Source organism: Parasteatoda tepidariorum, chromosome 5, assembly GCF_982258835.1.
Source record: "Parasteatoda tepidariorum strain Cologne lab strain chromosome 5, Ptep-v5.0, whole genome shotgun sequence".
In the NCBI taxonomy this organism is placed as follows: domain Eukaryota; kingdom Metazoa; phylum Arthropoda; class Arachnida; order Araneae; family Theridiidae; genus Parasteatoda; species Parasteatoda tepidariorum.
In genome coordinates this window covers 65,241,741-65,265,026 of record NC_141759.1, presented here as the reverse complement: position 1 = coordinate 65,265,026, position 23,286 = coordinate 65,241,741, and the positions used below count along the sequence as shown (strand labels likewise).

Sequence of the window (23,286 nt, the reverse complement as noted above, 5' to 3'; positions counted from 1 at the left end):
GAAAAAATGTAGATTTTATGAAAGAAATTTTAAATTATTTCATAAATAATAATTTAAGAATTAATCTAATAAATTAATATCATTTTAAGTTTTATGTGATCATATTAACCTTTCGCTAAATTGCAAGATTAAAATAAATTTTTTAATTTTCTTGCGTAGAATTTTCAGGTTTCATAAAGGTTTTTAAACAAAAAAGAACTACCGAAGTTACGTTCAATTTAGTTCGTAAAATTCAGGATACTATCATAAATTATTAAGTTAAGCTAAGTTTAAAGTTAAAACTGTTACAGCTATTTAAAATGTTTGGCTGTAATAGTTTCTATTTAGATAAAATAGAAATAAATACAATAATAATTTAAATTAATTTCAGTTCCATTTTTACTTACTCATCTAATCCACTTTTAATCTTTTCATCTTATAAGTAAACTTAACATTTGAAATTTAAAGTACGATATAGCTACCTCAAATTGTTACAACTATATTTATTTTTTATAAAAATGTCATTAATATTTTCAGATTTTTTCAACCTTCAAGTAGTTATATGCAAATTTCCACTTCAAAGAAAATATTAATTATGACGCCATTTTCTAATTTCTTGGGGAATAAAATATTTCTTTGAAATGTAAATTTTTATCAAAAGTCAAATCTTGGATATTCATTTATTTGTTAAGTCTTTTGCATATTAAAAAGAAATTGATATTTTTTACATAATTTGTTTCTAATCATTTTTTTTCTGTTTTGATAGGAGAAACTAAAACTTACTCTTTATTTTATATCTATAAAATTAAATTATAAGTGTGCTTGGTTCCGCGTGACTTTAATAATTCCGGAAATGATTGTGTTGAGATCCAGATATTTAGTCAACGAGTGAAAGGATCAATTTTCGCACCAAAACCTACAGATTGCAAACTTATCTGTCTGGAAAAGATAAACAAAACAGGTTTGTATTTTTAACCCATCACATTATGCCTTTCCAAATTATGCTTTCTTGCCTTTTAAATTGTTGACAAATTTTCATTTCAATTATTTAAATGTATATTTATTCGGGAGAAAGCGCGGGGGTCATTTCATTACCTCTTGCAATCTGTCAGTTTTTATTCTTACAAAATTAATCAACTGCTCATCCTTATTTCAATTCTTACTATTAGTTCACACAAGGCCGGGATAGCCTGGTCGGTAGGGCGCTGGGCCCATATCCAAGAGGTCGTGGGTTCGATCCTCGCCGGCCGAAGACTCCCCGTGTAGTAAATGGTGATTGATGCACGTTAAATCTGTCGAGTCTCAAAGTCCTCCATGTTCCCATAACAAATCAATACCTCTGGGGGGTACTGATTCAGGAGTTTCCTTGTCTTCTGGATTAGTTCAAAATTACAAGGCTACGGAGTTGAACATTAGTAGTCGTAAACCCATGAAATTGGGTCGGCTGTTCAACGACGGTTATGAAATAAAATATTAGTTCACACAGGCCGGGACAGCCTGGTTGGTAGGGGACTGGGCTTATATCCGAGAGGTTGTGGGTTCGATCCCCGTCGGCCGAAGACTATCCGTGTAGTAAATGGTGATTGACGCCCGTCAAATCTGTCGAGACACAAAGTCCTCCCGGTTACCATAACAAATCAATACCTCTGGGGTACTGATAAAGGAGTTTCCTTGACTTCTGGATTGGTTCAAAATTACAAGGCTACGGAGTTGAACATTAGTAGTCGTAAACCCAAAATTGTGTCTGCTGTTCAACGACGAATATATAAATATATATATATTAGTTCACACTCTCCCTATATATATTTATATATCTTGTTCAAATTCTCAATAGTTTATAAAATAAACTTTTTCCTCCACTCAAGCTCAAATACATGTTTTTAAACTTGTATGGGATTGCAGTTGATGTTAATACAGTTTTTTCAAACATTAACTCATTAATTAAATTTAATTCATAAATTATTTACATTAATTGTAGTTATTTAATAAAAAAATAACTAAAATAAACATTTTATTTGTTGATCTAAGTAGGAATTGAATTTTATATTACTTGTTTATTAGTAGCTGAGTTCTTCATTCATTCTGAGTTCGTCATTCATTTTGAGTTCTTTATTATTTTTCATTTCTCAATGCACGTTTTATTAGTTATTGATGGTCATAGTAATGATACCACGTGTCCTTCCGTTCGGTCGTCAGTTTATTTCTCTCTGCGGAAGAGTTTAGCGCATTATTTTTTGCTACCGAATAAAGTGACTTATACTTGTTTACTAAAATCATTAAAGTTTCGTCTCAATCCAAGAACTGCTTTTCTATCTATAAAGAATCTCCTAACTGTGCATAGAAACTTACGACGTAAACTAACTTGTTATGAAAATTCAATTTTTGATGATTCACTTAATAGTGATCAACGCCGGAAAACGTGAAGTTAATCAGAATTTGAATATTCTGTAATTTCCAATGATGAACAGTATCTTCAATTTAAAAACTTCTTTACTTGAGAAAAGGAAAGTTTTGCTTGAGAAATCCAGAACTACTGGAACTAGCATTTTGGGCACAACTTTTTTTGCAAGGAATATATGATACCTGTGTGTAATTATTGTCTCCAAGAAATTTAAATATATAAAAATTACCATAAAATTATTACCTGTAAATAATATTTAATATAAATTACCTGTTTGCCATAAAATAAAAATTCGAAGTAAACTGGTAATCAATTATGTACTAATTATTAGAGAAGTAAATATTATCACACATTTTTAAACTTTAACTCAAAAAGAATGATAAAAAACTTTAAATATTTATGCAATATTAAGTGAAAGTCTAAGACTCAAAAGCCTTATACTTTTGATAAAAACTATAACGTTTTTTAGCGGCATATGAATAAATTAAATGTGGGAACAGTTCGTGACCCCCGCGTGCCTTAGCGTTCGTTCATGACGCACGCGTCCTCTGGGGGTCCTCTCATTCCCTAGCTCCATATTTATTTCATAAATAACAAAATTGTTGCTTTTCGAGGTTGTGGATTAAGTGGATGGGAAGTTTCAGAAAGAATCAAGAGTTCTAAAACAATAGTTTATGATTTTCTCAAAAGTCCTAGAAAGTATAGACAGAAAAAAGAATTGGGAAAGGAACTGGGCAGAACAGAAATGAATGATTGTAAGCAGAACTTGCCAGAGAAGAAAAACTGCAAACAAAGTTAGACAAATTTCAAATTTACCACACATCTCAAGAACTGCTCAAAATAATTTAAATAAGCAGAATTAACATCCTCATCTTTTTCATGAAAAATCAATCTCTCGCTCACCTCTTACAAATCATCATGAGAGAAGAAGTGTTGATTTGTTGATACTGCCAAAAATGACATTTCTCTATGTTAAAAATGGGCTGATGTAATTTTTTCTGAGTATAAAATGTTCAACCTAACGGTTTTAGTTATATTTGGTATGATCTGCGAAAGACCAAAAAATGTTACCCAAACGACAATATGGAGGTGGCTTAGTAATGGTTTGGGGTACTTTTGAGTAAAAAAGAACCACTCAAGAATCAAATAGGATATTTGGTATGATCTGCGAAAGACCAAAAAGTGTTACCCAAACGACAATATGGAGGTGGCATAGTAATCGTTAGGGGTACTTTTGAGTAAAAAAGAACCACTCAAGAATCAAATAGGATATTTGGTATGATCTGAGAAAGACCAAAAAGTGTTACCCAAACGACAATATGGAGGTGGCTTAGTAATGGTTTGGGGTACTTTTGAGTAAAAAAGAACCACTCAAGAATCAAATAGGATATTTGGTATGATCTGAGAAAGACCAAAAAAGCGTAACCCAAACGACAATATGGAGGTGGCTTAGTAATGGCTTGGGGTACTTTTGAGTAAAAAAGAACCACTCAAGAATCAAATAGGATATTTGGTATGATCTGAGAAAGACCCAAAAAGCGTAACCCAAACGACAATATGGAGGTGGCTTAGTAATGGTTTGGGGTACTTTTGAGTAAAAAAGAACCACTCAAGAATCAAATAGGATATTTGGTATGATCTGCGAAAGACCAAAAAGTGTTACCCAAACGACAATATGGAGGTGGCATAGTAATCGTTAGGGGTACTTTTGAGTAAAAAAGAACCACTCAAGAATCAAATAGGATATTTGGTATGATCTGAGAAAGACCCAAAAGGCGTAACCCAAACGACAATATGGAGGTGGCTTAGTAATGGTTTGGGGTACTTTTGAGTAAAAAAGAACCACTCAAGAATCAAATAGGATATTTGGTATGATCTGCGAAAGACCAAAAAGTGTTACCCAAACGACAATATGGAGGTGGCATAGTAATCGTTAGGGGTACTTTTGAGTAAAAAAGAACCATTCAAGAATCAAATAGGATATTTGGTATGATCTGCGAAAGACCAAAAAGTGTTACCCAAACGACAATATGGAGGTGGCTTAGTAATGGTTTGGGGTACTTTTGAGTAAAAAAGAACCACTCAAGAATCAAATAGGATATTTGGTATGATCTGAGAAAGACCCAAAAAGCGTAACCCAAACGACAATATGGAGGTGGCTTAGTAATGGTTTGGGGTACTTTGGAGTAAAACAGAACCACTCAAGAATCAAATAGGATATTTGGTATGATCTGCGAAAGACCAAAAAGTGTTACCCAAACGACAATATGGAGGTGGCATAGTAATCGTTAGGGGTACTTTTGAGTAAAAAAGAACCACTCAAGAATCAAATAGGATATCTGGTATGATCTAAGAAAGACCAAAAAAGTGTTACCCAAACGACAATATGGAGGTGGCTTAGTAATGGTTAGGGGTACTTTTGAGTAAAAAAGAACCACTCAAGAATCAAATAGGATATTTGGTATGATCTGAGAAAGACCCAAAAAGCGTAACCGAAACGACAATATGGAGGTGGCTTAGTAATGGTTAGGGGTACTTTTGAGTAAAAAAGAACCACTCAAGAATCAAATAGGATATTTGGTATGATCTGAGAAAGACCAAAAAAGTGTTACCCAAACGACAATATGGAGGTGGCTTAGTAATGGTTTGGGGTACTTTTGAGTAAAAAAGAACCACTCAAGAATCAAATAGGATATTTGGTATGATTTGAGAAAGACCCAAAAAGTGTAACCCAAACGACAATATGGAGGTGGCTTAGTAATGGTTTGGGGTACTTTTGAGTAAAAAGAACCACTCAAGAATCAAATAGGATATTTGGTATGATCTGAGAAAGACCAAAAAAGTTAACCCAAACGACAATATGGAGGTGGCTTAGTAATGGTTAGGGGTACTTTTGAGTAAAAAAGAACCACTCAAGAATCAAATAAGATATTTGGTATGATCTGAGAAAGACCAAAAAAGTGTATCCCAAACGACAATATGGAGGTGGCTTAGTAATGGTTTGGGGTACTTTTGAGTAAAAAAGAACCACTCAAGAATCAAATAGGATATTTGGTATGATCTGAGAAAGACCCAAAAAGCGTAACCCAAACGACAATATGGAGGTGGCATAGTAATCGTTAGGGGTACTTTTGAGTAAAAAAGAACCACTCAAGAATCAAATAGGATATTTGGTATGATCTGAGAAAGACCCAAAAGGCGTAACCCAAACGACAATATGGAGGTGGCTTAGTAATGGTTTGGGGTACTTTTGAGTAAAAAAGAACCACTCAAGAATCAAATAGGATATTTGGTATGATCTGCGAAAGACCAAAAAGTGTTACCCAAACGACAATATGGAGGTGGCATAGTAATCGTTAGGGGTACTTTTGAGTAAAAAAGAACCATTCAAGAATCAAATAGGATATTTGGTATGATCTGCGAAAGACCAAAAAGTGTTACCCAAACGACAATATGGAGGTGGCTTAGTAATGGTTTGGGGTACTTTTGAGTAAAAAAGAACCACTCAAGAATCAAATAGGATATTTGGTATGATCTGAGAAAGACCCAAAAAGCGTAACCCAAACGACAATATGGAGGTGGCTTAGTAATGGTTTGGGGTACTTTGGAGTAAAACAGAACCACTCAAGAATCAAATAGGATATTTGGTATGATCTGCGAAAGACCAAAAAGTGTTACCCAAACGACAATATGGAGGTGGCATAGTAATCGTTAGGGGTACTTTTGAGTAAAAAAGAACCACTCAAGAATCAAATAGGATATCTGGTATGATCTGAGAAAGACCAAAAAAGTGTTACCCAAACGACAATATGGAGGTGGCTTAGTAATGGTTAGGGGTACTTTTGAGTAAAAAAGAACCACTCAAGAATCAAATAGGATATTTGGTATGATCTGAGAAAGACCCAAAAAGCGTAACCGAAACGACAATATGGAGGTGGCTTAGTAATGGTTAGGGGTACTTTTGAGTAAAAAAGAACCACTCAAGAATCAAATAGGATATTTGGTATGATCTGAGAAAGACCAAAAAAGTGTTACCCAAACGACAATATGGAGGTGGCTTAGTAATGGTTTGGGGTACTTTTGAGTAAAAAAGAACCACTCAAGAATCAAATAGGATATTTGGTATGATTTGAGAAAGACCCAAAAAGTGTAACCCAAACGACAATATGGAGGTGGCTTAGTAATGGTTTGGGGTACTTTTGAGTAAAAAGAACCACTCAAGAATCAAATAGGATATTTGGTATGATCTGAGAAAGACCAAAAAAGTTAACCCAAACGACAATATGGAGGTGGCTTAGTAATGGTTAGGGGTACTTTTGAGTAAAAAAGAACCACTCAAGAATCAAATAAGATATTTGGTATGATCTGAGAAAGACCAAAAAAGTGTATCCCAAACGACAATATGGAGGTGGCTTAGTAATGGTTTGGGGTACTTTTGAGTAAAAAAGAACCACTCAAGAATCAAATAGGATATTTGGTATGATCTGAGAAAGACCCAAAAAGCGTAACCCAAACGACAATATGGAGGTGGCTTAGTAATGGTTTGGGGTACTTTGGAGTAAGACAGAACCACTCAAGAATCAAATAGGATATTTGGTATGATCTGCGAAAGACCAAAAAGTGTTACCCAAACGACAATATGGAGGTTGTTCCAGACGCAACTGCGTGAACGCAGATGCGGTGATTATTTATTATATTATTTATTATATTATTTCTTACATTATTCTTTTGTTGGCAACATGTATATATTCTTTGTGTACTTTTGTGATAGTAAAAGAGTTTGTTCTATGAGATACTTGTTTTAGTGTTGATTGTAAATAGAAACATTTACGTTTACAACCAACACATTTTGGTGCCGAAACAACTCGGTTTAAAATTAAATACGAATCAGATGAATAATTTACGCAGTCACTCTTTTAAAAACTAACGAAACTTCAAACATCAGTACTACTCAATGATGGAGAAACCAAACGATAAAGAACTTGGCGATAGTCTGGCACTTTTGAAAAGAAAAAGAAGAACAGTGCGAGGTAATGTTGCTCGATTTATTACGCAATTAAATTCTGATCTTTCTGCAACCTCTGACACTTTAAATGAAAATGTCGAATATATTAGTCATCGGCTTTCCGATTGCTTGTTAGAAATGAAGAAATTGGATAACGACATTCATAGTTTATTAACAGATGGTGATTATGACAATGATATTATTCAATGTGAAGAATACGTGGATAATGCCGAGCTCGCTATCTTTAAAGCTAAAAAATGTGGTTGTAGAAATAATTTTAAATCTAATACGTTCCAATCTCCAGAAGTAACCGTTTCTCAAATACCTGTTACACAAGTACCCGTTATGCAATTACCCGTTTCTCACTCTCACACAGTGAAACTTCCTACTATTAAACTCGATACTTTTCGAGGTGATATTGAACAATGGCAGTGTTTCTGGGAACAATTTAAATCTTCTATTGACGATAATAATAGTTTATCATTAATTGATAAACATGTGTTTTTGCGAGGATATTTAGAAGATGAACCAAGACGGTTAGTCGACGGAATCAGTGTTAGTGCCAGCACATATGAAACTACAAAAGCTCTTCTTCAAAACCGATATGGCGACAAAAACAGAGTAATTCAAGCCCATTTAGACTTTTTGGAAAATATTTCGCCAATACGTAATCCCACTCCTATTGCATTGAATGAAGTATTTATAGAATGCAACAGACGACTAAACGCTTTAACGGCTTTAGGAGAGGATATCAACGCTTACGGGCGCGTTTTAGCTCCAAAAATTTTACGTGCCTTTCCGGATGATATTTGTCGCCGATGGATCATTTACGCAAAAAGAGAGAAAATATCTGAAGGTGATATGAATAAACTAGTGCAATATTTATCTGCAGAAGTAGAAGGTGCTCTCACAACACTAAAAATTCGAGGTGAGCAAAGCTTTGATTACACATTTAAAACATCTACAGAAGCCTTGCATGTGAATTCTAAAAAGATTAACCAGATTAAAAAACCATCTCCATTTTGCCCCTTCTGTGAAATTAACGGTCACTGGCCGCAAGATTGCACGAACATAACTGATATTGATACTCGAATCCAAAAATTAAAAACCTCTGGTAGATGCTTCCTGTGTACTAATCGTGGCCATAGTATAAAAAATTGCCTTCGCAAAGATAAAGCGTTCTGCATAAGATGCAAAAAGAAGCACCATGTCTCTATTTGTAAAAATAACAGTTCAAATCAACCTAGCCACTCTATTTCTACAAATAACATAGATACTCGTACACCTAATTTTACTCATTTACAGACTGCTCGAGTATATATAACTGGCCCAACTGGCATTACTAAGCTTACAAGATGCATTTTAGATTGTGGTAGTCAAACCAGTTTCATTCATTCACATCTTGTAGACTACCTAAAATTAGATGTTATTAGCTCTGATTCACTTGAAATTCATGCATTCGAATCATCATTAAATCAGGCTCAATCGAGACGAAAAGTAAGATTTAAACTATCAAGTATTTGGAATCAGTCAGAAATTTATCTACATGCATTTGAAAGTCCTAATAGATATGCAGTTCATCCATCAGTTCCATTAGAGATTGCTTCTATGGCTAACAAGAAAAAATTTAAGCTTGCTGACCCGAATGACACTCTGCAAGACATGCCTATTGAAGTTTTGATTGGCGCAGATTTTTATTGGACGGTGGTGAATTCTGAGATTCCTTTCAGACTTTCGGAAACAATTGTGCTCATTCCATCAATCTTTGGCTGGATTTTGTCTGGATCCAGATCTCATACATCTGTCGCTTCTTTATCGTCAGTTCATAATATCAGCATCACATCACCATATATTTTGGATGATCAAGTTAGGAAATTCTGGGACTTAGATACTTTAGGTATTAAAGCCATGCAAGACAGAGAAATGTCCATTCGCAATTCTGAAATATTGGAAGACTTTCGAAGCTCTTATGAAGTCCTAGAAAATCGTCGTGTTGTTAGATTACCTTGGAAGAAAGACGTTACTCTTTCTTCAAATAACTATCACGTAGCATCAAAACGCTTCAATACATTGCGCAAGAAGCTCCAAACAGATCCTAGCTTAAAGGAAATGTATGTTACACTCATGGAAGATTACATAGACAAAAGGCAAGTTGAAATAGCGCCGGAAAATCATGTTAAGGAAGAAAAAAGCTATTACATACCCCATCATCTAGTCATTAAAGAGAAACACGCAGAAATTAAGGGACGAATAGTGTTTGACGCCTCTTCTCACACACCAGGTCATCCATCATTAAACGATGTTTTAGAACAAGGTCCCAACTTACTTCCAGAAATTTTAGCCACTTTATTACGATTTCGTCTTCACAAACAAGCAATTATTTGTGATGGAAGTCAGGCTTTTTTACAATTAACCTTGTGGGAAAAAGACAGATGTGCTACTAAGTTTCTATGGTTCAAAACCAGGAAAAATAATGATGAACATTTGCAGCTAGAGAATGAAATTGTGGTCTATCAATTTACACGTTTGCCCTTTGGATTAACCAGCAGCCCATTCCTTCTTTCAGCTACACTTGACGAATTATGCTGCATGTACTCCAACATTTATCCCACAGCAGCTAAGCATCTAAAAGGCAATATTTTCATGGATGATTTCGTTGTGGGAGTTGATTCAGAAATCGAAGCGAAGACCCTATTTCACGAAATGCAAGAACTCACGAGTCTTATAAGCCTTCCCTTAGCGAAATGGAGTACCAACTCACAAGTTTTGAAAAACGAATGGAAGAAAGAAAAAATAAAGTTTAAAAGTAAGACTGAAGTCTTAGGTGTTCATTGGGATACAGAAGAAGATTCGTTTCATCAAAATATTGAGGAGCATGACCACGATTTATTTAAGGAACCGGTCACTAAACGCTTACTTCTGAAAACAATTTCAAAGATTTTTGATCCCTTGGGAATTTTCTCACCATCTACTGTAATAGGAAAAATTCTCTTTCAAGATACATGGCTATGCGGTATTGAATGGGACGAACTTTTACCCCCATCTATCGCATCAAGGTTTTCAAAATGGATTACAGACTTACCACATTTAAACAACATTCGAATCCCCAGATGGATTGGAATATCTTCTGCTGATGTTACCATTCACGTTTTCTGCGATGCTTCGGAACGAGCTTACGGAACAGTGTTATATGTACGATTCACAGAAGATACTAAATTTCATGTTCGAATGGTTTGCAGTCGTAATAGACTTTCTCCTCTGAAAAGAATAACACTTCCCCGCTTAGAGCTGTTAGCCGCATTATTGGGTGCACGATTACTCCATTATTTTTGTACAGAAACTAAACTGGATAGGAACACAGCGACACTTTGGAGTGACTCAACAGTTGCCTTAAATTGGATACAAGGTGATCCAAATCGTTGGAAAACTTTTGTCTGTAACCGAACAAACGAAATTCTCAATTACACAAATCCAACACAATGGCGGCATTGCCCTGGCAATGAAAATCCTGCCGACCACTTGTCTCATGGTGTTGCACCAACACAGCTTGAATCCTTGGATCTTTGGTGGCTAGGACCTACCTGGCTAACCCAATCATCAAAGTTTTGGCCTTCAAAACAACTGAGTTACGCTAATCCAGATATTCATGCTGAACTACGTAAACCAGCTTCTCAATCTTTATTGATAGCTTCTTACCAACCTCTTATTGATATATCGCGCTTCAGTTCATATATGAAACTTCTTAGAGTTACAGCATGGATATTTCGTTTCTTGTATAACTGTCGATCCAAGCAGCGCATTTCTATTGATCTCACATGTGATGAGCTTAACACAGCAAAAAACTATTGGATTCTTACAGTGCAAAAGCAATGCTTTCCAGCAGAGCTTCACGCTTTACAAAATAATTCCCCTTTGCCAAAATCTTCAAAAATGAGCCGTTTTAACCCGTTTCTTCAAGAAAATCTCATACGATTAGGAGGTAGATTACAGTTCGCATCGCTCAAAAATGAGCAAAAACACCCTTTGCTTCTTGATGGATCTCATCCTTTTGTACATCTTTTCATATACTACACACACGTGAAGCTTCATCACTTAGGTGTTCAAATAGTACTTTCAGAGATTCGTTCCAACTTCTGGATAATACGAGGACGCGAAGCCATTAAACGAGTGCTCTATAAATGTCTACCTTGTAAACTCTCACAGGCATCTAGAAGTCAACAAATCGAAGCTCCTTTACCAAGGGACAGAATTACACCTTGCCTTCCATTTACTACTATTGGCATAGACTTCGCTGGCCCACTTTATGTTCGTAACTTGAAACCTTTAAATACAGCCTATATCGCACTTTTCACTTGCTCAACTACTCGTGCTGTACATATTGAACTAGTCTCTGACCTCACTACTGACAAATTTCTCATGGCCCTAAAAAGATTTGTAGGCAGAAGAGGAGTTCCTCATACAATATACACTGATAACGCCACTACCTTCCATGCCGCTAATAAAGAGCTATCCCTTTTATGGAACAACTTAACATCATCAAAAGTTCAGCAATATTATGCCCAGACTGGAATTAAGTGGAAATTCATTGTTGCACGAGCGGCTTGGTGGGGAGGATGGTGGGAACGTTTGATCGGACTAACAAAAAGATGTTTGCGAAAATCCCTAGGTCGAACCTTGTTAGATGAAGAAGGTCTTTCTACAGCATTAGTTGGTGTTGAAGCCGCATTAAATAGTCGACCGTTAGTTTATGAACAAGGAAATGATGATCCTGAAGAATCATTAACACCATCCCATTTTCTTACCGGTAAAAGACTTACAACCATACCGTCACAGCCTGCAGCATCAAGTAGAAATCTGACAAAATTGTACAGGCAACAACAGGATTTATTAGACGCATTTTGGAAGAAATGGTCTAAGGACTATCTATTGCAATTAAGATCTTTCCACCAAGTACGCAACATTCAAAAATCCTCTCATGTTCGTGTTGGAGACATAGTACTACTTCACGAAGATGTAAGACCACGACATACGTGGAAAAGAGGATTGGTAACCGGACTAATTAAAGGACGCGATGGAAAAGTCCGGACTTGTACTTTACGTTCTGAGGGCAAGGAAATCTCCCGACCTGTTCAACTGATCATTCCTCTTGAGGTTGATCAGGGTGGGGAGGATGTTCCAGACGCAACTGCGTGAACGCAGATGCGGTGATTATTTATTATATTATTTATTATATTATTTCTTACATTATTCTTTTGTTGGCAACATGTATATATTCTTTGTGTACTTTTGTGATAGTAAAAGAGTTTGTTCTATGAGATACTTGTTTTAGTGTTGATTGTAATTAGAAACATTTACGTTTACAACCAACACAGAGGTGGCATAGTAATCGTTAGGGGTACTTTTGAGTAAAAAAGAACCACTCAAGAATCAAATAGGATATTTGGTATGATCTGAGAAAGACCAAAAAAGTGTTACCCAAACGACAATATGGAGGTGGCTTAGTAATGGTTTGGGGTACTTTTGAGTAAAAAAGAACCACTCAAGAATCAAATAGGATATTTGGTATGATTTGAGAAAGACCCAAAAAGTGTAACCCAAACGACAATATGGAGGTGGCTTAGTAATGGTTTGGGGTACTTTTGAGTAAAAAGAACCACTCAAGAATCAAATAGGATATTTGGTATGATCTGAGAAAGACCAAAAAAGTTAACCCAAACGACAATATGGACGTGGCTTAGTAATGGTTAGGGGTACTTTTGAGTAAAAAAGATCCTCTCAAGAATCAAATAAGATATTTGGTATGATCTGAGAAAGACCAAAAAAGTGTATCCCAAACGACAATATGGAGGTGGCTTAGTAATGGTTTGGGGTACTTTTGAGTAAAAAAGAACCACTCAAGAATCAAATAGGATATTTGGTATGATCTGAGAAGTATCTAAAAGTGTTACCCAAACGACAATTTGGAGGTGGCTTAGTAATGGTTTGGGGCACTTTTGAGTAAAAAAGAACCACTCAAGAATCAAATAGGATATTTGGTATGATCTGAGAAAGACCAAAAAAGTGTATCCCAAACGACAATATGGAGGTGGCTTAGTAATGGTTTGGGGTACTTTTGAGTAAAAAAGAACCACCCAAGAATCAAATAGGATATTTGGTATGATCTGAGAAGTATCTAAAAGTGTTACCCAAACGACAATTTGGAGGTGGCTTAGTAATGGCTTGGGGCACTTTTGAGTAAAAAAGAACCACTCAAGAATCAAATAGGATATTTGGTATGATCTGCGAAAGACCAAAAAGTGTTACCCAAACGACAATATGGAGTAATGGTTTGGGGTACTTTTGAGTAAAAAAGAACCACTCAAGAATCAAATGGATTATTTGGTATGATCTGCGAAAGACCAAAAAGTGTTACCCAAACGAAAATATGGAGGTGGCTTAGTAATGGTTAGGGGTACTTTTGAGTAAAAAGAACCACTCAAGAATCAAATAGGATATTTGGTATGATCTGCGAAAGACCAAAAAGTGTTACCCAAACGACAATATGGAGTAATGGTTTGGGGTACTTTTGAGTAAAACAGACCCACTCAAGAATCAAATAGGATATTTGGTATGATCTGCGAAAGAACAAAAAGTGTTACCCAAACGACAATATGGAGGCGGCTTAGTAATGGTTAGGGGTACTTTTGAGTAAAAAGAACCACTCAAGAATCAAATAGGATATTTGGTATGATCTGAGACAAACCAAAAAAGTGTTACCCAAACGACAATATGGGGGTGGCTTAGTAATTGTTTGGGGTAATTTTGAGTAAAAAAGAACCACTCAAGAATCAAATAGGATATTTGGTATGATCTGCGAAATACCAAAAAGTGTTACCCAAACGACAATATGGAGGTGGCTTAGTAATGGTTTGGGGTACTTTTGAGTAAAAAAGAACAACTCAAGAATCAAATAGGATATTTGGTATGATCTGCCAAAGACCAAAAAGTGTTACCCAAACGACAATATGGAGGTGGCTTAGTAATGGTTAGGGGTACTTTTGAGTAAAAAAGAACCACTCAAAAATCAAATAGGATATTTGGTATGATCTGAGAAAGACCAAAAAAGTGTTACCCAAACGACAATATGGAGGTGGCTTAGTAATGGTTTGGGGTACTTTTGAGTAAAAAAGAACCACTCAAGAATCAAATAGGATATTTGGTATGATCTGAGAAAGACCAAAGAAGTGTATCCCAAACGACAATATGGAGGTGGCTTAGTAATGGTTTGGGGTACTTTTGAGTAAAAAAGAACCACTCAAGAATCAAATAGGATATTTGGTATGATCTGAGAAGTACCTAAAAGTGTTACCCAAACGACAATTTGGAGGTGGCTTAGTAATGGTTTGGGGCACTTTTGAGTAAAAAAGAACCACTCAAGAATCTAATAGGATATTTGGTATGATCTGCGAAAGACCAAAAAGTGTTACCCAAACGACAATATGGAGTAATGGTTTGGGGTACTTTTGAGTAAAAAAGAACCACTCAAGAATCAAATAGGATATTTGGTATGATCTGCGAAAGACCAAAAAGTGTTACCCAAACGACAATATGGAGGTGGCTTAGTAATGGTTAGGGGTACTTTTGAGTAAAAAGAACCACTCAAGAATCAAATAGGATATTTGGTATGATCTGCGAAGTACCTAAAAGTGTTACCCAAACGACAATTTGGAGGTGGCTTAGTAATGGTTTGGGGTACTTTTGAGTAAAAAAGAACCACTCAAGAATCAAATAGGATATTTGGTATGATCTGCGAAAGACCGAAAAGTGTTACCCAAACGACAATATGGAGTAATGGTTTGGGGTACTTTGGAGTAAAACAGAACCACTCAAGAATCAAATAGGATATTTGGTATGATCTGCTAAAGACCAAAAAGTGTTACCCAAACGACAATATGGAGGTGGCTTAGTAATGGTTAGGGGTACTTTTGAGTAAAAAGAACCACTAAAGAATCAAATAGGATATTTGGTATGATCTGAGAAAGACCAAAAAAGTGTTACCCAAACGACAATATGGAGGTGGCTTAGTAATTGTTTGGGGGTAATTTTGAGTAAAAAAGAACCACTCAAGAATCAAATAGGATATTTGGTATGATCTGCGAAGTACCTAAAAGTGTTACCCAAACGACAATTTGGAGGTGGCTTAGTAATGGTTTGGGGTACTTTTGAGTAAAAAAGAACCACTCAAGAATCAAATAGGATATTTGGTATGATCTGCGAAAGACCGAAAAGTGTTACCCAAACGACAATATGGAGTAATGGTTTGGGGTACTTTGGAGTAAAACAGAACCACTCAAGAATCAAATAGGATATTTGGTATGATCTGCGAAAGACCAAAAAGTGTTACCCAAACGACAATATGGAGGTGGCTTAGTAATGGTTAGGGGTACTTTTGAGTAAAAAGAACCACTAAAGAATCAAATAGGATATTTGGTATGATCTGAGAAAGACCAAAAAAGTGTTACCCAAACGACAATATGGAGGTGGCTTAGTAATTGTTTGGGGGTAATTTTGAGTAAAAAAGAACCACTCAAAAATCAAATAGGATATTTGGTATGATCTGCGAAAGTCCAAAAAGTGTTACCCAAACGACAATATGGAGGTGGCTTAGTAATGGTTAGGGGTACTTTTGAGTAAAAAAGAACCACTCAAGAATCAGATAGGATATTTGATATGATCTGAGAAAGACCAAAAAAGTGTTACCCAAACGACAATATGGAGGTGGCTTTGTAATGGTTTGGGATACTTTTGAGTAAAAAAGAACCACTCAAGAATCAAATAGGATATTTGGTATGATCAGAGAAAGACCAAAAAGTGTAACCCAAACAGCAATATGGAGGTGGCTTAGTAATGGTTTGGGGTACTTTTGAGTAAAAAAGAACCACTCAAGAATCAAATAGGATATTTGGTATGATCTGAGAAAGACCAAAAAAGTGTAACCCAAACGACAATCTGGAGGTGGCTTAGTAATGGTTAGGGGTACTTTTGAGTAAAACAGAACCACTCAAGAATCAAATAGGATATTTGGTATGATCTGCGAAAGACCAAAAAGTGTTACCCAAACGACAATATGGAGGTGGCTTAGTAATGGTTAGGGGTACTTTTGAGTAAAAAGAACCACTAAAGAATCAAATAGGATATTTGGTATGATCTGAGAAAGACCAAAAAAGTGTTACCCAAACGACAATATGGAGGTGGCTTAGTAATTGTTTGGGGTAATTTTGAGTAAAAAAGAACCACTCAAGAATCAAATAGGATATTTGGTATGATCTGCGAAAGACCAAAAAGTGTTACCCAAACGACAATATGGAGGTGGCTTAGTAATGGTTAGGGGTACTTTTGAGTAAAAAAGAACCACTCAAGAATCAAATAGGATATTTGGTATGATCTGAGAAAGACCAAAAAAGTGTAACCCAAACGACAATCTGGAGGTGGCTTAGTAATGGTTAGGGGTACTTTTGAGTAAAAAAGAACCACTCAAGAATCAAATAGGATATTTGGTATGATCTGAGAAAGACCAAAAAAGTGTTACCCAAACGACAATAGGGAGGTGGCTTAGTAATGGTTTGGGGTACTTTTGAGTAAAAAAGAACCACTCAAGAATCAAATAGGATATTTGGTATGATCTGAGAAAGACCAAAAAAGTGTTACCCAAACGACAATATGGAGGTGGCTTAGTAATGGTTTGGGGTACTTTTGAGTAAAAAAGAGCCACTCAAGAATCAAATAGGATATTTGGTATGATCTGAGATAGACCAAAAAGTGTTACCCAAACGACAATATGGAGGAGGCTTAGTAATGGTTTGGGGTACTTTTGAGTCAAAAAGAACCACTCAAGAGGCAAATAGGATATTTGGTATGATCTGAGAAAGACCAAAAAAGTGTTACCCAAACGACAATATGGAGGTGGCTTAGTAATTGTTTGGGGTAATTTTGAGTAAAAAAGAACCACTCAAGAATCAAATAGGATATTTGGTATGATCTGCGAAAGACCAAAAAGTGTTACCCAAACGACAATATGGAGGAGGATGGGGTATGATGGTTTGGGGAGGTTTTGCGGCCAAAAGAAATACTCTAATAGTCTTTTTCAACAGTAAAATACAGGGTGTTTATGAAGTCCCAGACCCATTTCGATATTTAATAACTCATAAAATAATAAAGATGGATTAAAATTAGTAACATAAATGGTTAGATAGACTCAAAAAGTTTCATGACCCTTGTCAACGAACTTCCACGTGCGCCCCCTTCGTCGCACGGAGAATATCAAGTCGATAGTCAATTTCACGCCTGGTAGCAGTCGTGAAATTGACTATCGACTAGCATGTCGGAAAGTTTCATGTTTCTGGCGTTGTTAATCGCCATAATGTGCGCATATGGGAATCTGGAAACCCCCATGAATACCGTGAGACTCAAAGGGATTCCCCAAGGGTTAATGTGTGGTGTGGACTAATGTACGACCGAGTCATTGGGCCTTTCTTTTTTACAGAAAAGACGGTTTCATCAGTCGTATACTTAGGCATGTCGGAAAACTTCGTATTTCCACTACTAGAAGAGATTCAGCCTCATGTCTTTTTGCACCAAGATGGTGCACCACCTGATTGGGGTATTATCGTTCATAGTTTTTTGAATGACCATTTTCCAGGAAGATGGATTGAGAGAGGAGGTCCAATTCCTTTGCTCCCCAGATCACCTGATATAACGCCGCTGGACTTTCTTCTTTGGGGATTTATAAAGGTCGTGTCAAACATTGATGACCTAAAAGCCAGAATTACAACCGATATAGCCTCTGTCGATGCCGACATGCTTGCCGCTACCTGGTGTGAAATTGACTATCGACTTGATATTCTCCGTGTGACGAAGGGGGCACACGTGGAAGTTCATTGACAAAGGTCATGAAACTTTTTGAGTCTATCTGACCATTTTTGTTATTAATTTTATTCTATCTTTATTATTTTATTAGTTATTAAACATCAAAACGGGTCCGGGACTTTATAAACACCCTGTAAATTCAGAGAAATATGTTGATACGTTGGGAGAAAGTCTGTTACCAGAAGCACTGCTGATAACATAGGGGACTATATTTTTCAAGAGGATAATGTGTTTCTAAGAGTCGGAATTAGCTTCTAGTTTGAAGTTAATTCTGTAAATTTACTTGAATTGCCCTCGAAGAGTCCTAATTTTAATCCCATTGTAAATTTAAGAGGATTTTGATCCCAAGAAGTTTAGAAAAATTGTACCCAATATGAGTGCAAATAGGATCTTGTCTTCACTGTCAAAGAAGCTTGAGAAAAAGTTTCCGATATAAGATAAGGTTTCAGGATCCATGACATTTAGGCTTATTCAAGTGATTGGAAAAGCAGAAATTTTCCTGATTATTGAAGAAAGTTTTAAGTTCTTTAGAACAAGTCCCTAAACTTTTTTCCATCTTTTTTTGGTGTTAATTTATGCAAAATCCAAATTTTTAGGCCAAATTTGTTTTTTTTTATGCATTGTAAGTGTTATTACAAAATTATAATAGAAATCAAACATATAAAAATTTAATTTCGATGAAATGAAAATAAAGCGTATTTTCATTCAATTTAATGTTGACATTATACTTTTTTTCATGCACTGTACTTTCATATTTTTAGAGCTGTATGTCGAGCATTTACTTAGCAATAGTAATGTTTGCAAACGTTCCTACTGTATAATCCTAAAGTTAATGAAAACTTAAACTTAAATTTTGCAATTTTAGTTGCTTATAAACTACATTTTATCTTCCAAAGTTTCAAATGCTTAAGTATTTTTGAAATATATAAATACTAACATGGTGATTGAAGGATAGAAGAAATTTTTAAATAAAGCAGAAAAATATTTTGTAAAAAAAATATGTTTTCAGATTTTTTGGTAATTGTTCATAATGTATTAAACTTTTTATTGTTTTTTTTGGAAATTTAAACCATTTTTTACTCTAACGATTTAATTCAGTTCAAAAATCCAACCTCTTTCCAAATTAAACAATAATCATTTTTCTTCCTTTTTCGATTTTACATAAGTTATCCTCGCAAGTAAATATATTTTATTGACCATAATTTTGCAGAGCATGTAATAAGATGTTTTTCTCCAAAAAGATACCACGTTTCCTACATTAAATTCTTCTTTATTTGAGACGTTTTATTCCAATTTATTTTGATTTCAGTCTTTTTCCAAAACTATATTTTATGTTTCATGTAACAAAATATGTTACGTTTTTAATGCAAGTGGATTTGAATTCTCGATCTTAAATCTGCGAGAAATAAATTTCAATTCGTTTCCTAAGCAACGGATAGTATCTGCTTAGCGATAGAAACTTAGTTACATTTGCTTGGACTAATTTTTTGGATACATTTTGATTTATTTAAATCTCTTAGATTACTCTGTTATTGATATTAAAGCGTTTTTTTCTTAAAAAGTGCGTGAGATATTAAATTTATAAATTCACCAAACATTTCTAAAGAACAAAATAGAAGGAATTTTAACACTATTAAATTATAGTATATTAATTTGCTTCATTAAGTTAACATTGTTAAAGGTGTAGAATCACTCGTAAGATGTTTTATCACTAATGTCAAAAATTCCTCACCTACCGTTCTCCAAATGTTTTTAAGACATTCAAATATTAACATTGTTAAAAAAGGAGAATCACTCTTATGATGTTTTATTACTATTGTCAAAAATTCCCCACCAACTGTTTTTAAATCGTTTATAAGGCATTTAAATGCTAACATTGTTAAAAGTTTATAATCACTCAAATGTCACTTATATTTATTGTCAAAAATTCGTCACCAACCGTTTTTAAATCGTTTATAAGGCATTTAAATGCTAACATTGTTAAAAGTTTATAATCACTCAAATGTTTCTTATATTTATTGTCAAAATTTCGTCACCAACCGTTTTTAAATCGTTTTCAAGGCATTTATAAGTTAACATTGTTAAAAGTGTAGAATCACTCATATATCTTGTCAAACGTTCCTCCGCAACCGTTTTTAAATCGTTTTTAAGACATTCAAATGGTAAAAATGTTAACATTTGAATGCAGAATCACTCTTGCGTTGTTTGATCACGATTGTCAAAATTTCCCACTAACCGTTAATCGTAAACTATATGTTATTGTTCATTTTATCAAAATCCTTACCAAAATTTCCTCAAAATTTCCTTCAAAAAAATCCTTACCAAGCATTTTGGTTTTTCCATAGAGGCAGAAACAAGGTAAAATTCATCATAATTTTTCTCCGTGTAATAAATGCTAATTAAAATTACAAAAAATTCCTTTATTAATTTCAATTAATATTTTATGTATAACGAAAGATTTAAATTTTTTGTAATAATCTTTAGTAAAATCAGTAACAGTATTTCAGAAGTTAAAATCACGTAACTATACATTTCCATCCATCGCATTAAATTGAATGCAATTAGGTAAATAAATATTATCAAATGAGATAAATATATTAAACGTGAAGTAAATATTTTCTTAAAGGTCGAAGCATTTACAAAACAGTAATGATACTTTTCCGATATTTTATTTATCGATCTTAAAATTTTCGTAATAACATGTACGATCTTAAAATTTTCAGATATCAAACATGTTTTGTTCACAAAAATTTCAAAAAAAGACATGAAAATTGTTACGTTCATTAGGAGTTATTAAGGATAAATATATTGTTAAAAATTGTTCTGGAACTAATTTTGACAAACTACTAAAGAAAAAATTCTGTTCTTTTAATCAAACTTATGCTACAACCGAGTTTGATTGGAACTTAGTTTAAAAGAAAGAGTTGAATGAATAATAAGTATTGGCTAGAAGGATAGGCAAAAAGTTCTTAATGAACTAGAAAAGTTTTCTTTCTGCAAAATAACGTAGTAATTAATTTTGCTTTTTTTTGTTGTTTATCGTACATTTTTAGTTTGTGCTAAAGAAATGGTTAAATACTGGAACTATATTTTTGTACCGGTATTTAATGTAACTCTTACAATACGGAAGGATTAAACAGTTTTATTATTTAATTAATGCTCTGAGAAAAAAAAACATGGTCAAAACTACCAAATTATGGTAAAATTTTACGCATTTCTTGCTCTATCGGAACAGCAATATAATCAGTAATTTTTTCCGCAGCGCTTTGGTAAAGATTTTGGTAAAATTAGCAAACAAACATGGTTTTATACACTGTAAAAATGGATTATTTTTGACGAAAACGTTTTCTGGCATATGCCTCGTGCGAACATTTCGTCAAAGTGACAAAATAACAGAAAAATAAGTCTAATATTTCCAATTTCTTACGGTAGATGAAAGATCCAGAAAAACTGATAGGACCACAATTCCAAGGTTAATTTGATAAAAGTTTAGCTCCATATCCAGTGAAATTCCTTTTTTTACCGTTTTCAGAAACCGTAAAGCTAAAAAAATACTCTTTGCCGTAAGCTTCACGGTTAATCCGATAGATCTTTGCTTTGTCTTACCATGATTTTAGAATAAAAATTTTAACAGTGTAACTAAAATGAAGAGTTTTAAAAATTAAAATTATAGTTAAAGCCATAATTAAGCTAGTGGCTTCCCCACAAGTAGCTTTTGTCCTTAATTGTCACCTACCGTAATTACGCCCACGCTCTGAGACTGCAAACTAATTAGACCGTGAAAAAGTTCTCATTTTATGTTAGAAATATGTTAATTTTTTTTAATATCTCCTACTTTTAAAGTAATGTTTTGGAAACAATATTTAACTAAGAGGATCTTGCTTTTATACACTTTAAAGCTAAAAAAATTTTAAGCGAATGCTAGAAAACGATTTCAATATGTTATATAATTTACTATTTGCTTAAACTTATTATTAATAATGATATATTCTTATACTTATTATAAATGATGTTATTTACTTAAACTGAAAACATAATTTAAAATGTATTTAGCACTGCTTAAAACGCTAATTATATTAACCAAGAGCATCATATAAATTATCATAAATTGCGTAATGTATTATATTTTAAATCCTTCTGGGAAAAACGTATGAATTTAACATTTTTACTCTATCATCTATACGTTTGTTAATTTAAAATATTAATTATTTTTTATATGAAGAAAAAAAACGTATATTAAATAATATTCGTTAATTTATTTGAGATCATAAAAATGGATTATTAAATATTTAGGAAGACTTTAATATCAGTCTTCATTGCATATCAGAGAACAAATCCTATTTCCTGAAACACAGCAATATGGATCTCCAATCCAAATAATTTTTAAAAATACAAACTTAGCCAAATGAATAAAATATGCGAAAAGGAGAGATAGAGAAATAGACTATATATATATATAAACACCGAAAAGCCATTACATTATGACCACCTTTAGCCCTCAAAACTGCTAGCACCCGCCGTGGTATTGATTCCACAAGGTGCTGATAGGTAGTCTGAGGTATGTGGTAGCGCTCACCAACTGGTCCTGCAATTCCCTCACATTGAGAGGGGGTAGCGTGGCAGCACGAATTTGGTTTTCCAAGTAGGACCACAAATGCTCTATTGGGTTAAGGTCAGGTGAATTTGGGGGCCAAGACATGACTTGAAAGTCATTGGAATTCTCCTCGACGATTCGACTCTAATGACATGGTGCATTATTCTGTTGGTAAACACCATCCCCCGCAGAAAAAACTGTTGCCATGAATGGGTGAAACTGGTCTGCGACTATGTTCAAGTAGCTTACAGACGTCAGCGAGAGAACATGAAAACCTGGGCGAGCCCATTGTTATAGATGGAGGGTGGTCATAATGTAATGGCTCTTCGGTATCTATCTATCTATCTATCTATCTATCTATCTATCTATCTATCTATCTATCTATCTATATATATATATATA

The 23,286-nt window shown here is 34.4% G+C and overlaps 1 protein-coding gene across 1 annotated transcript; it reads left to right on the top strand.

The window, feature by feature from the left end:
- Positions 1 to 7,337: 7,337 nt before the first annotated feature.
- LOC139426556 (uncharacterized) lies at positions 7,338 to 12,578 on the top strand. Its single transcript, XM_071185828.2, has one exon. The coding sequence runs from the start codon at positions 7,338 to 7,340 to the stop codon at positions 12,576 to 12,578; it is 5,241 nt and encodes a 1,746-aa protein (XP_071041929.2).
- The last annotated feature ends 10,708 nt before the right edge of the window (positions 12,579 to 23,286 follow it).